The 15292-nt window shown below is 44.4% G+C and overlaps 1 protein-coding gene across 1 annotated transcript; it reads right to left on the bottom strand.

Annotated features, from left to right (window-relative positions):
- Window positions 1-226: 226 nt before the first annotated feature.
- Window positions 227-11869, bottom strand: NDUFB10 (NADH:ubiquinone oxidoreductase subunit B10). The gene is made up of 4 exons (XM_068246712.1): window positions 11563-11869; window positions 9344-9482; window positions 4061-4200; window positions 227-448 (listed from the first exon to the last, which is right to left on the bottom strand). The coding sequence occupies exons 1-4, from the start codon at window positions 11708-11710 to the stop codon at window positions 342-344; spliced, it is 534 nt and encodes a 177-aa protein (XP_068102813.1). The 5' UTR covers window positions 11711-11869; the 3' UTR covers window positions 227-341.
- Between the last annotated feature and the right edge of the window lie 3423 nt (window positions 11870-15292).

Below are 15292 nucleotides of genomic sequence, written 5' to 3'. Positions count from 1 at the left end.
CCCGCTCTGCTGGCAACTCTATACTTAGTGCACAGATCCCTGAATCACATGACTGACTTTTCCAAAGATAAATTGTCGAGCGCAGCTGCATCAAATATGATAGCAAAGTGAATAACAGACCTTCATTTAGCTTTACTAAAGCTGAGAAGCCCAGGAGGCTGTACTATGGTTCTAAGAACTGTAGGCGTAATCTTCAAATCTACACATTACAAACCAGCTGACAATATAAAGAAGCCGATCCACAGATCTTTTTATTACAGGGTTAAATGTTCCATTCTGAAACACAAGACATTATAACAGGACAATGTTCATAGACAGGAAGGAAGCGTAATCCCATTTCCTCAGGCCTCGTTGGTGGAGGCCGCTGCAGCTTTCCTCTCCTCAATCATTCTATTTTTCTGCTTCATGAGACATTTACGAGCGTTGCCATTGGCTCCGAGATCCCCATCTGAAATGCAATATCAGAATTACGGTACTACAGAAAGCCAGCACCTACCAGCATCACACTAAATCCTTTTTTGCTTAACCTCCTTCGCAGCTTTTGGACCCTAAATCTGGAAATGATCATACTGCCAGGGAGGTTAAATGGCAACTGTAGTGAGAGGTACGTGGAGGATGCCATATTTATTTCCGGACCCAAACCAAACATTTTAATTCAAAATATTTAGTTGCACCACTGACACATACAAAGATAAACACTCCTTCAAGCTTATGAGCATTTCAGTGCATGGTTTTCACCCTTCTCTTTTCATAACTAGGGCTATACAGGTGGCAGCCATTACTTCTGAGCTTAGTAGGAGGTTTTAGATCATGGGTGTGTTTGTCATCAGCTACCCTCCCTCACAGGGGCGACATCTATGTGAAATCTCACAGAAGCTGAGATCACCTCTCCTGTGACATCATCAGTAGCAGCCTGTGTTTTGTTTTTGTATTTTATCTCCTCCACCAGTCTGCCGGATTCTGTCCCGGCAATATGAAAGGAAGGGAGGGGTTCCTCCAATAAATGTAAAATATTTTATATTTGTCATCATGCAACTAAAAAAGGCTGCTATTTATTATTATTAAGAAAATGATGTTATTTCTGAAATCTTGTATTTTTAATTTGGGTCCACTTTAAAAGGCAACTGTAGTGAGTGATTTATGGAGGCTGCCATATTTGTTTCCTTTTAAGCAATACCAGTTACCTGGCAGCCCTGCTGATCCTCTGCCTCTAATACTTTTAGCCCTAGACCCTGAACATGCATGCAGCAGAGCAGGGGTTTCTGACATTATTGTCAGATCTGACAAGACTAGCTGCATGCTTGTTTCTGGTGTGATTCAGGCACTACTGCAGCCAAATAGATCAGCAGGGCTGCCAGGTAACTGGTATTGCTTAAAAGGAAATCAATATGGCAGCCTCCATATACATCTCACTACAGTTGTCCTTTAATTGCAGCAGCTTCATATCACAGCACTTTGACTGCTAAACTATGTATTATATATAAAGAAGGCAACCTTCACAGTGGTGCATTGGACAATATAATTGCACTGCTACCCAGATGCAATTATATTGAAATGGCACGTTCCCTCTGAATTGTTGGCATATTGTGCACATTACAGCGACGCATACTTTGTATGTACCGCCTGCTTTACACCGTACGTATAACAGAATACCGGAGCAGCTCAGGGTGACCCAAAACCACTAGGAAACTATATGGAGACCACACTATTGTCACCATACAGGCCTCTGACTATAGACCTGGAAGCCGGTGTCTGACTCTTCCAGGTACACCACTCCTGCACGTCCCCGTAAACTATATCACAAAGGAGAAGGTACACAGATAGCTTCTTCACGTAAACTGTATTAACCCTCCTGGCGGTCAATTAAAAACCGCCAGGAGGCAGCGCAGCACTATTTTTTTATTATTTTTTTTTAAATCGTGTAGGTAGCCTAGCGCTAGCTACATGACAGCTGCTGTGCAGAGGCATCCCCCTACCCTCTTTGCAATCTAGCCCGTCCGGAAATCCCGTTCTGAACGGGATTTCCATTAGGGCTTCCCCCGTCACCATGGCGACGGGCGGGATGATGTCATCGACGTCGTGACGTCAAAGGGAGTCCCGATCCACCCCTCAGCGCTGCCTGGCACTGATTGGCCAGGCAGCGTATGGGGTCGGGGGGGGGGGGGGCAGTACACACAGCTAGCAAAGGGCTAGCTGCATGTACCGGAAAAAAAAAAGAAATATGCAAATCGGCCCAGCAGGGCCTGAGAAATCCTCCTGCACGGCATAGCCCGAGCTCAGCGCGGGCTTACCGCCAGGAAGGTTAACAACATACAGCAGACAGAGCACACAACATGTTTCGGGCATAGCCCTTCCTCAGGTGTCTATAAACTATATGGGACTAAGGCCTCTTTCACAGTGCGATGTTAAAACATTTAAACGCAGAATAACTCACTGCAATTAAAAATCAAATGCCCCATTCACAGTGCACACGTTGCGTTGGTGACTAACTCTGCACATTAAGTGAAAGTGCTGCATGCAGTGCGTTATACACGTTATTAGCTGTGTTGGACTGTTTGCACATGCTCAGTAATGACTTGCAAGCATACTTTTCATTGCCTGTATGATCTACTGTATGCAACAATAGCGGGGCATTAAATTGCGTTGCAACTTTTTTGGGGGCGTTGAGTTGTAATTTTGCGTTGCGTCTTTAACGGCGCATCAAACCGCAACATTCTAATGTGAAAGAGGCCTAAGGGCTGGTGCACACCAAGAGCGCTTCTGAGCACTTTTAAAAAACACTAGTGCTTTGCAAAGCGCTTGGCTAATGAATTTGAATGGGATCACACCAGAGCGATGTGATTTTGTTCCCAAACGCATTTCTTAGGCGATTCTGCCTCAATGTTAAGTATAAGAAAGGTCGAAAATCGCTCTAAAACACAGTGCGATTTTTCAAGCGTAATTTTTTTTTCTTTTTTTGCGCAAAAGCTGTTCACTTCCAACAAAAAAAATTTAAAAAAATTGCTACACCAAAACGCTCCCAAAATCGTTAAGCACATGCCTGGAATCGCATTGGAAAAAATCAACAAACACGCTTAGCGTTTGCAATTATTCTAGTGATTTTTGGTGAGCAGTGGACCTAAAAGAGCCCGAAATGCCCTGCTACTACCATTCAATGTAACTTTTCTCCTCCGTTCCAAACCTGCTTCAGCAGGAAGTGCAACGCCCGACTGTGAGCGTAACCTAAATGCCTTTTGTGGATTGGGGTGCATAGTTTGAAACCAAGCCATTATTTAACCTCTTAAGGACCACAGGTGGGCCCCTAGTGACCAGGCTACTTTTCACAAAATTAGGCCACTGCAGCTTTAAGGGCTCACTGCAGAGCCTTGCAACTCGGCACACAAGTGATTCCCCCCCCCCCCCCCCCCCTTTTCTGCTCACCAACAGAGCTTTTTGTTGTCTGATCCCCGCCGGCATGTTTTTTTTTTTCTTAATAAATCTCTATTAAAAAAAAATAAATAAATAATAATAAAAATAATATATATATATATATATATATATATATATATATATATATATATATATATATATATATATATATATATATATATATATATATATATATATATATATATATATATATATATATATATATATATATATATATATATATATATATATATATATATATATATATATATATATATATATATATATGTTTGTAGAAACCGCGCCCACCTTCCCCCCGCCAGCCGATAGCTCTCCTGTCTCCCAGGGGGGCAAACGTCAGTATAAATAGACGGATGGCGGTTTCACCATCTGACAGTCTCCTAGCGGTGATCGCCACTGGGAGATTGATGACGGAGCGGAGATGTGCGCGCAATCTCTTGCAAAACCCCACCCCAGGACTTCACACCAATTGGCGTTAAGCGGTCCTGGGGCTACTGCCGCGTCCATGCCAACTGGTGTGGAGTGGTCGTTAAATGGTTGCCATCTGCCATTTTCTGTCGCTGGGAAAACAGGATTCATAATAAAAATTAGGCTCTTTAATATCAAGGTGAAAGTGAAAACATGAACTTACATCTGGATCTGTAAGCAGCGCAGACTTTGGTGTATTGTTCGAACACTCCTGCGCAGTTCTGATCAGCGCTGTCCCCTTCTCTGGTCCTGCATGCTATTAATCGCTCACGCATAATGCCCACTATTTCCTGGTCAACTTTCCTTTACAGAAACAAAACAAATCAAATATCAGGGGCAGTTTTCTTCACGCTTTAATCTCTGAATTCAAGAAATGAGATGACGTGTATATATGGTGGCAAGCATATCACTGTAGCTCTGCCTCAATCTCCATGTCCTCTGTCTGCTCTGTAACTGTATGGTCTCAATACCTATGCTGTGCTCCTTTTCTTTTTCCCCTGCCTGAAAAAAAGCCTTAAAGAGACACTGAAGCGAAAAAAAAAATGATATAATCATTTCTATGTGTAGTACAGCTAAGAAATAAAACATTAGGAGCAGAGACACAAGTCGAGTACAGGAAGAGTTAAGAAACCAGAGTTATCTATGCAAAAGAGCCATTGAGCTCCACAACTTTCAAAGTGGCAGAGAACTCTGTCTTCTGGAGCTTATGAGCTCAAGTGTCTGGCACTGTATTGTTTTTTTCTCTGCAGAGGAGTTAGTTCACTAGCCTGCTCTGTAAAATCATTTAGAATGCTGAGTGGTGTGTAAACTGCAAATATTAAAGAATGATGCAATGTTATAAAAACACTATATAACTGAATATATGAGAATATTTTCTTTGCTACTAATGTTCTAGTAATTATCTGTACTACACAACCAATTCATTACATCATTTTTTTTTATTTTTTTTTGCTTCAGTGTCTCTTTAAAGGACCACTATTGCCAAAAAAGTAGGCAGTTAGCGTCTGAAGCCTTTTAAAAATCATCTTTATTAGACATTTATGTAAAGCAGTATCAGCCTCGCTAAAACACTGCATTCCAGCTGCAGAACGAGGTAATTAAACCCCCCAAATACCAGGGCAAAATTCCACAACTTTCCAGGTCATGGATTCTGCTGCCCGGGGAGGCAGAGCTTAGCGCTGTAGCTCTGCCTCAATCTCCATGTCCTCTGTCTGCTCTGTAACTGTATGGTCTCAATACAGATTACTTGAAGAAGCTACTTGTGTGCGGTCTCCTTTTTATTCATAGTGCAAGTGGTTGCAGGAGTGGTCTACCTGCGGGAGTTCAACACCGACTTCCAGGCCTGGAGAATTATAGGCCTGTGAGGGCCCATTTCCACTATCGCGAATTTTCGCATGCAAATTCGCATAGCAATACAAGTGAGGGCTCGTTTCCACTGTTGCGGTGCAGAATCTCCTGGATTCCACCGCTGATGAAATCGCATGTGGATGCAATTCCCCATGCGTTTTTTGCCGCGAATTCGCATAGGTGAGGGTATATGCGATTTTAACCATGTCACTGCCTGTGTGAATTTACATCGGTACCTATGCGAATTCGCGGCAAAAAACGAATGGGGAAAACGCATGCGATTTCCCTATTAAATACATTGCATGCGATTCGCATGCATTCCACTCTCAGGCGAATTCGTTGGCTCTTTTGTGCGTTTTTTCACAGCTCAAAAAAACGCACATCACCAACGCAACAGCGGAAACAGGCCCATTCACTTGCATACCATGTGCGAATCCGCATGCGTTGGATGCATGCAGATTCGCGATAGTGGAAACGAGCCCTAAATGGGACTGTTTCCACTTGTCATGATTCCTTTGCATTTTTCTGTGCAGAAAAAATTTGCATGGCAGAGGCATCAGAATTCGCATACCGCTATGCGAATTGCATACAATGTATTTTAATAGGAAATTCGCATGCGGTTTGGGTATGCGAATTCGCATAGAAACAATGGAAAATTACACCAGCACTGCCATGGTTAAATTCTTATACATCGTCATCCATGCGAATTTGCATGAAAATTCGCATGAAAATACGCATACACCCGCATGCAAAATTCGCATCCACATGCGAATTTTTACCGCGGCAATTCGCACCGCACAAGTGGAAATGGGCCCTAAAGGTGTGTGGAAAGTGTGATTGTTACTGGGCTCTGCACGGATCTCTGCCTCTCCCCGCCCCTCTCAGTGAATGAAGACAGAGGGGTGGGGACCAGCGGGGATTGACACGAGTAGAGGCAGACCTACAGCAAGCTTAGCCTCTACATGGAAGCGCTCCCCGAATTTTGCCCCGGGGATTTGGGGGGGGGGGTCATTACCTCGTTCTGCCGTGGGATTACGGCGTTTTAGCTAGGCTGATACTGCTTTACATAAATGTCTAATAAAAAGAGGATTTTAAAAGGCTTCAGACTCTCTTTAAAATCTGACAGAACCAACAGGTTTTGGGCCAGTCCATCTCCTCATGGGGGATTGTCAAGGTTTTCTTTGTTTTCAACAGCATTTCCTGAACAGCAGTTGCAAGGTCTAAGGCAGGGGTCTCAAACTCGCGGCCCGCGGGCCATTTGCGGCCCGCGATACAATATTTTGTGGCCCCAAGGCCCCAGAGCTTGTAGGGGCCCCCAGTGGCTACAAGAGGAAAAAAAAATTTTTCAAATCGGCCTTATAGTTTTTGAGAAAATCGATTTTAAAGTTGCAAAGGAAAAAAATACACATTTAAAAACCCGCCGACTTTAATGGTTAATAGCAAATCCACCTTAAATGCTAGAAACCCTAAATTTGCAGGATATGTTAAGGAGATCATTAGGAATAAGAGGAAAAAACAATTTTTCAAAAAGACCTTATAGTTTTTGAGAAAATCGATTTTAAAGTTTCGAAGGAAAATAGTATACTTTTAAATGCGGTAAATGTCACTTTTAGTAGCAAGCCTAACGGTAGTGTAATTTTACATGTATCAAAAGAAAGAGCAATACATTTCCTGACAGAGTTTCCAGGGGGTCCATACGCAGCCGCAGCGCTTTGGCCAGGTATCGCTATACAGCCGTAATATGGCTGTATGAAGATTCCTGGCATTTTTTCCTATTTTCCCAATTTTTTTTTTTATGTTTAGAGTGGGCGGGCAGAGGCGGCGATCCGCCGCGATTGACGTCAGGAGGGGCAGAGCTGAAGCTGAAAGCTCTGCCCCTTCCAGGAAATGCCGGCGGATTGCCCCCGGGGCAATTTGGGGGCTCTGCAGCCCTCGTTTTGCGGCGGGGACACGTGAACTCCCTTATGCGGCCCAGCCTCATCCTGACTTTGCCTCCTGCGGCCCCCGGGTAAATTGAGTTTGAGACCCCTGGTCTAAGGTCTGGTGCACACCAGAGGAGTTTTTCTGAGCGTTTTGAATTTTTTAAATCTGCTGCTAATGTGATCCTATGTGTCAGTGCACACTGGAGCAATGAGGTTTTGTATAAAACCCCCATAGCATTACATTGGGAAGAGCTTTTGAAACCTCTAGCGCCCAAACGCTAGAGGTTTCAAAGCTCTTCCCAATGTAATGCTATGGGGTTTTTTTTTTTACAAAACCTCATTGCTCCAGTGTGCACAGACACATAGGATAACATTAGCAGCAGATTTAAAAAATTCAAAACGCTCAGAAAAACTCCTCTGGTGTGCACCAGACCTAACTGACAAACTAGTGTGCAAGTGAGTAGGGAGGCGGGCTGGTGTCTTACTATTTTGGCAGTTAGGGCTTGTTCACACTATCAGCGTTTGCTGTTTTTTTTAAGCGCTGGCGATTTTGCAAATCACTCTAAAAGCGCTTGTGTAATAATTTCATATGACAGTGTTCACATTTGAACATTGTAATTCTTTAAAAATCGCAAACGCTCTTCCTGTACCATTTTCTCAACGATTTGGCTCAATGGCAGGTGCAGGGAAATCGCAAAGTGCTTGAAAAAGCGCTTTCTATAGAGATTTCCCAATCGCTTTGATGAATACATTATTCATTTCCGGGTTAAAAAGTTCACTTCCTAACTGGCGCCACGAAGTGAAAAATCAACCGCTCTGCAAAAGCGCTTAGAAAAGCACTTATAAAAGCGCTTTCAAAAATCACCCAATAAAGCGCTTCCGATAACGCTGGCGATTTATAATGTCAACAAGGTCTTAAACTGCTGTTCAGGAAATGCTGTTAAAAACAAAGAAAACCCTCCTCATCCCCCATGAGGAGATGGACTGGCCCAAAACCTGTCAGTTCTGTCAGATTTGAACTGCCTACTTTATTCGCGATAGTGGTCCTTTAATATTCAGCTATGCAATTGACAGTTTTTCTCCAGTTGGGACCCATTCGAGGTCATTGATAATTCAGGGCCCGTTTCCACTGGCTGTATTTGCGGCGTGTGGTGCGGTCGCTGCACTACATACAGCCACAACTACTTCCAGTCGCGCCACGTTGTGGCTCAATATCATCCCCATGCGGACTGCGGGAAACTGCAGCATGCAATCCATACATTTAGCCGCACCGCATCCTATGGCGATTGGAAGTTCGCGTCAATGGAAACAGTCCCATTGACTAACATTGGATGCAGTTTCAATGTGGTGCGGCGATTGCACCGCGTGCAGTGGAAACGTGCCCTAACAGCTATAAAACACTTTCCTAAGCAGGTTAATAGGCTTCTGACTGCAAGGGAAAGATAAAAAGGTCAATAGTTCATGAATTTTCGCTCTGGGACTCTTGAGGCACTGCAATTGAGCACAGACTATAAAAAACATTTGCAAGACTGCTTTGTAATTGTTTATACAGAAAATAAAACTGCAGGATTCTAAAAAAAAAAAAAAAAAAAAAAAAGTCATTTTTTGTAGGACGACAGATACAATTATCTCATCAGTTTATTTTCACTTTAAGAGGATTAAAGGGAACCTGAAATATTTCCTTTTAAACCATGCACATTCCCTGGCTGCCCTGCTGATCCTCTGCCTCTAATACTTATAATGACGGTCCCTGAACAAGCATGCAAAGCAGATCAGGTGCTCTGACTGAAGTCTGACTGTGCGTTTCAGACACCACGGCAGCCAAAGACATCAGCAGGACAGCCAGGCAACTGGTATTGTTTAACAGGAAATACATATGGCAGCCTCCATACACTTATTTCAGGTGAACTTCATTGCCCATTACCAGGGAAAAGGCTTTTGCCTCTTGTGGTGTTCCTAAAACAGGGGCAAACCCTCCTTTATCCCTGTTAAGGCATGCTTGCTGGTCTCAGCTCAGCAGCATGTAACCTACTATCTGGAGCAGAGGGAGTAAAACAGGGGGAGGCCCCCTGCTGGAGGGAACACACAATTGTCTCATGCTGACATGTCTATTGTATTTACTGTAGGAGGTTTTCCTGTGTGTGTCTAAATGATCTACTACTAAAAAAAAGACTTACACATCTCTCTTCCACTGCATGTTTGCTTCATACATACACAAGGCATCGTCTTCTAGACACTGCGATATATCAGGAACACGCTGAAATATGCGATGATAGTAATGAACCTTCCTACCGGCTCGCTGACGTTCAATCCAATCTGCAGTACAAGTAAAGCAAAGTTATGCAAGATACACCAAATGCCATTTACCAGCCTCCTTAAAAGGAACCCGAGGTGAGAGGTAGATGGAGGTCGCCATTTTTATTTACTTTTAAACAATACCAGTCGCCTGGCGGTCCTGCTGATCTTTCATGGCATCAATAGTGCCTGAATCACACACCTGAAACAAGCACAAAGCTAATCTAGCCAGACATCTGATCTGCATGCTTGTTCAGGGTCTATGGCTAAGAGAATTAGAGGCAGTGGAGCACCAGGACGGCCAGGCAACTTTCATTGTTTAAAAGGAAATAAATATGTCAGTCTTCATATCCCTCTCACCTCACTTTTCAATGACTTCTATTACTAACTAGAACATATTAGTCGTTCAACAGTTGAGTAACAATATGTAAATTTGTAGTTGTAAATCTTGTACTTCCAAAACATTCTATGACCTGCAAATCCACATCAGGTTATGCCAGGACCTGAGATACTATACTAGCTCCTAGCATGACATGGCCTCTCCTCACTGTACCCTCTTGCAGTGAATGCTGTGACTTGTACTTTCACATCCACAACAGTTCCTGATAAGCCATTCTGGGTCTTGCAGTACCACAGCCACTTCTGACAATGAATGCAAGAATGTGCAGTTCCCCTACAGGGCCTTCAGTACAGCTGCTTGTGAGCTACCATGGCACTTGTAGTGCTACCTGATAGCTTGTAATACAGCAGCAACTACATGCAAGCCATGCCGACACTTGTAGTGCTATATGATAGCTTGAAATACAGCAGCAGCTACATGCAAGCCATGCTGACACCTGTAGTGCTACCTGATAGCTTGTAATACAGCAGCAGCTACATGTGAGCCATGCTGACACTTGTAGTGCTCTCTGATGGCTTGCAATATAGCAGCAGCTACACGTGATCGATGCTGACACTTGTAGTGCTATCTGATGGCTTGCAATACAGCAGCAGCTACATGCGAGCCATGCTGACACTTGTAGTGCTATCTGATAGCTTGTAATACAGCAGCAGCTACATGCGAGCCATGCTGACACTTGTAGTGCGATCTGATAGCTTGTAATACAGCAGCAGCTACATGCGAGCCATGCTGACACTTGTAGTGCTATCTGATAGCTTGTAATACAGCAGCAGTTACATGCGAGGCATGCTGACACTTGTAGTGCTATCTGATGGCATGCAATACAGCAGCAGCTACATGTGAGCCATGCTGACACTTGTAGTGCTATCTGATAGCTTGTAATACAGCAGCAGCTACATGCGAGCCATGCTGACACTTGTAGTGCTATCTGATGGCTTGTAATACAGCAGCAGCTACATGCGAGCCATGCTGACACTTGTAGTGCTATCTGATGGCTTGTAATACAGCAGCAGCTACATGCGAGCCATGCTGACAGGTGTAGTGCTCTCTGATAGCTTGTAATACAGCAGCAGCTACATGCGAGCCATGCTGACAGGTGTAGTGCTCTCTGATAGCTTGTAATACAGCAGCAGTTACATGCGAGGCATGCTGACAGGTGTAGTGCTATCTGATGGCATGCAATACAGCAGCAGCTACATGTGAGCCATGCTGACACTTGTAGTGCTATCTGATAGCTTGTAATACAGCAGCAGCTACATGCGAGCCATGCTGACACTTGTAGTGCTATCTGATGGCTTGCAATACAGCAGCAGCTACATGCGAGCCATGCTGACAGGTGTAGTGCTCTCTGATAGCTTGTAATACAGCAGCAGCTACATGCGAGCCATGCTGACAGGTGTAATGCTCTCTGATAGCTTGTAATACAGCAGCAGCTACATGCGAGCGATGCTGACACTTGTAGTGCGATCTGATGGCTTGCAATACAGCAGCAGCTACATGTGAGCCATGCTGACACTTGTAGTGCGATCTGATGGCTTGCAACACAGCAGCAGCTGAATATGTGACATGTAGTACCCTGTCAGGACCTGCTTGGATTTGCAGTACAGCAGCAGCATACAGAACACGCCATGCTAGGACTTATTGTGAAACATGCTGGGACTTGTAGTTCCCCAGCCTCCTCCGCAGACGGTGTCCTCTCACCATGGAAGGCGGTGACCGGCTTATCCACCGTGTAGTAGAAGAGGTTCAGGAATATGGTGGTCGGGTCAGGCAGCCCGGACCTGTTCCTTGAAACCGGGGTCCGCTGAGGAGGCTCCGGGTACACATCCTTATCCACGTCGTCCGGCATCGCTCAGGTCAACCCGACTCCGGTCACCCTGAAGATGATGGAGGCCAGCGAAGGACCCCGGCGGCTGCCTCCCCACCTCAGGCACTCTGTTCTCCGAACTCTATATAGCACCTACTGTGAATTATGTATTTAACACTGTAACCCGATATTACACTCCTATAGCCGTTTTTGTTTTATTTATTGTCACAAATCAAGACAGGCGCGAGGGCAGCTATTTCAGCCAGGTGAAGGACCCCAGGCTCGCAGACAGGTGAAGGACACGAACAGCGGCTGTCTGTATAATCAACCCCGTAATGAGCAGAATAACGCTATATTTAGTCTGAACTATGTACAGTTGTTTTCAGGGCTGAACTTTCCAGTAGCCATTCATTCACACACAGACAGCCGTGACCCAATTCTGCACAGGCGCCACGGACAACTTTTCCTGTCACGTGATTCATAACCCAATAGCGGTGAAGTTGGCGTTTAAACTTTCAAACCTCAATTTCACCTCAAACCTGAAACCTCAGTGGGGAGGCAGCAGGGGCTCTCTCTATCAGTTCTGTACCTCTCTCTGTACAGTATTTCTTGTATGTTAGGTAGTAGTTGGGATTTAGAATAATATTAATAATAATATAATACACAATTACCTTTGGTCACTGATGTTTTATAAAATTAGAAGATGCCCATTCGCCCCCCCCCCCCTTTTTTTTTTTTATCAAAGTGCTCTATCTCTTTCATGTTCTGCAACACACCATGTTGCAGTAAAATCAGTGGCGTAGCAATAGGGGTTGCAGAGGTAGCGACTGCATCAGGGCCCTTGGGTTAGAGGGGTCCCAAGGGAGCCTCTCTCAAGCACAGTATTAGCTCTCTATTGTCCCTGTGTTGGTAATAATCACTTCTATAGATGCTTTAAATAGTAGTAATCATTAACAAACTGTTCCCATCCCCTTCTTGCACCTCTGACACTGGTTGTCATTGGCAGGTTGTGGTGCGCTGTATCAATTGTTATGTATAGAGTGCTTGGGGGGGGGGGGGGGGGGCATGTAAAACGTGCACAGAGGTCCCATAGCTCCTAAACTACGCCACTGAGTAAAATTCATAAACTTTTATTTACACATTCACAAGAAGAAGAAAGGCAGTTGACACATTTCAGACACGCAGGTCCTTAGTCATAGATCGCCAAGCTCAAATGAGGACAACTTATATACAAAAAGCTCCACCCCTGCGAGCTGAATTAGGTAACCAATTTGGCCACAGCCCAAGAAATCATGCAAACAGGGCTGTAATATGGTGTGCTGCCAGCTCTTTTTGCCAAACATGTGACAGCCCTGTAGTAGTGATGTTGCGAACCTCAGATTTTCCGTTCGTGAACTTCCGCAGAAGGCTCGGTTCGCGTAAAAGTTCACGAACCGCAATAGACTTCAATGGGGATGCGAACTTTTGAAAAATAAAAAAAAAATTATGCTGGCCAGAAAAGTGATGGAAAACATGTTTCAAGGGGTCTAACACCTGGACCCCCAGGTGGCGGAGTGGGATAGACACCAAAAGTCCTGGGGAAAAATCTGGATTTGACGCAAAGCAGCGTTTTAAGGGCAGAAATCACATTGAATGCTAAATTGCAGGCCTAAAGTGCTTTCAAACATCTTGCATGTGTATACATCAATCAGGGAGTGTAATTAGAGCACTGCTTCACACTGACACACCAAACTCACTGTGTAACGCACAGCAAACAGCTGTTTGCGTAGTGACGGCCGTGCTGGACTGGTGCGCTACATCAGTGTTTCTCAACATTTTATTGGTGTGTACCCCTTTTAAAACCCTGTACTCACCAAGTACCCCTTAGCATAGTAAACATTATCACAAGTACCCCTTGACAAATATAAGTTTAATCGTAGTACGTGATAATTGGGTCTAAACAATTTCCAAGCATTTACTATTGCTTTTAATTAGTTAAAACACTAATTTGGTATTGTTTTAAATAATATTTAGCATTTTCTAAAACTCTAAGGCCTCAATTCACTAAGCTTATCTCCTGTCTTTAATAACTCTTCTAGAGTTGTTACCATGGTGATAAGGCATGTAGTATTCAGGAAACATTTTACCTCAGGCAAACCTAAAGTTAACTCTTCTGTCTTTAAGTTAACTCTTTAATCCTTAAAATAACTCCAGAGTTAAAGACAGGCTGTTCATTAACTGCGTGTGAAAATAACTACAGAGGAGGTAAATTAACTACAGAGGTGGTAAATTAACTACAGAAGAGGTAACGTAAGGAATGAAGAGATAAGATAACTCTCTTACTTGCCTTATTATCTCCAGCATGATCTTAGTGAATTGAGGCCTAAATGTGTTATTCTTGGTTGAGTATGTCAAGCCCGAGTACCCCCTGGAACCATCAGAAGTACCCCCTAGGGTACACGTACCACACGTTGAGAACCTAGGCGCTACATGGCCAGAGTGCAGGCTGTGGCAGTTTTCCAGCCCATATGGTCGCCGGGCTGTGGTAGCTCAATGATAGAACAACAGTGACTGTCAAGCTGATCAAATTTGGTCTGTCCACAATGAAGCAACGACCCTATTATCTTCTGGTATGTAGGTAGGCATAGGTAGGAGTCCCAGTATAGGTAGGTAGGCAGGCATAGGTAGGAGTTCCAGTATAGGTAGGTAGGCATAGGTAGGTGCCTCAGTAGTTAGCTAGGCATAGGTTGGAGACCCAGTATAGGTAGGTAGGCATAGGTAGGTGTCCCAGTAGTTAGCTAGGCATAGGTAGGAGATCCAGTATAGGTAGGCATAGGTAGGAGTTCCAGTATAGGTAGGTAGGCATAGGTAGGTGCTTCAGTAGTTAGCTAGGCATAGGTAGGAGACCCAGTATAGGTAGGTAGGCATAGGTAGGTGTCCCAGTAGTTAGCTAGGCATAGGTAGGAGACCCAGTATAGGTAGGTAAGCATAGGTAGGAGTCCCAGTATAGGTAGGTGCCTCAGTAGTTAGCTAGGCATAGGTAGGAGACCCAGTATAGGTAGGTAGGTAGGCATATGTAGGAGTTCCAGTATAGGTGGGCAGGCGCCTCAGTAGTTAGCTAGGCATAGGTAGGAGACCCAGTATAGGTAGGTAGGCATAGGTAGGTGTCCCAGTAGTTAGCTAGGCATAGGTAGGAGACCCAGTATAGGTAGGTAAGCATAGGTAGGAGTCCCAGTATAGGTAGGTTGGTGCCTCAGTAGTTAGCTAGGCATAGGTAGGAGACCCAGTATAGGTAGGTAGGTAGGCATAGGTAGGAGTTCCAGTATAGGTAGGCAGGTGCCTCAGTAGTTAGCTAGGCATAGGTAGGAGACCCAGTATAGGTAGGTAGGCATAGGTAGGTGTCCCAGTGGTTAGCTAGGCATAGGTAGGAGACCCAGTATAGGTAGGTAAGCATAGGTAGGAATCTCAGTATAGGTAGGTAGGCATAGGTAGGTGTCCCAGTAGTTAGCTAGGCATAGGTAGGAGACCCAGTATAGGTAGGTAAGCATAGGTAGGAGTCCCAGTATAGGTAGGTAGGTGCCTCAGTAGTTAGCTAGGCATAGGTAGGAGACCCAGTATAGGTAGGTAGGCATAGGTAGGAGTCCC

The sequence above is a fragment of the Hyperolius riggenbachi genome, chromosome 7 (genome assembly GCF_040937935.1).
Source record: "Hyperolius riggenbachi isolate aHypRig1 chromosome 7, aHypRig1.pri, whole genome shotgun sequence".
Taxonomy (NCBI): domain Eukaryota; kingdom Metazoa; phylum Chordata; class Amphibia; order Anura; family Hyperoliidae; genus Hyperolius; species Hyperolius riggenbachi.
This window is presented reverse-complemented; position numbering and strand designations above follow the sequence as displayed.

Excerpts from the sequence above, each read along its gene's own strand:
- NDUFB10 (XM_068246712.1), bottom strand. The coding sequence starts at position 11,710 with ATGCCGGACGACGTGGATAAGGATGTGTACCCGGAGCCTCCTCAGCGG. Across the intron at positions 9,483-11,562 it reads GCCGGTCACCGCCTTCCATG|ATTGGATTGAACGTCAGCGA; the intron begins GTGAGAGGACAC and ends CTTGTACTGCAG. Across the intron at positions 449-4,060 it reads CGCTGCTTACAGATCCAGAT|ATGGGGATCTCGGAGCCAAT; the intron begins GTAAGTTCATGT and ends ATTGCATTTCAG.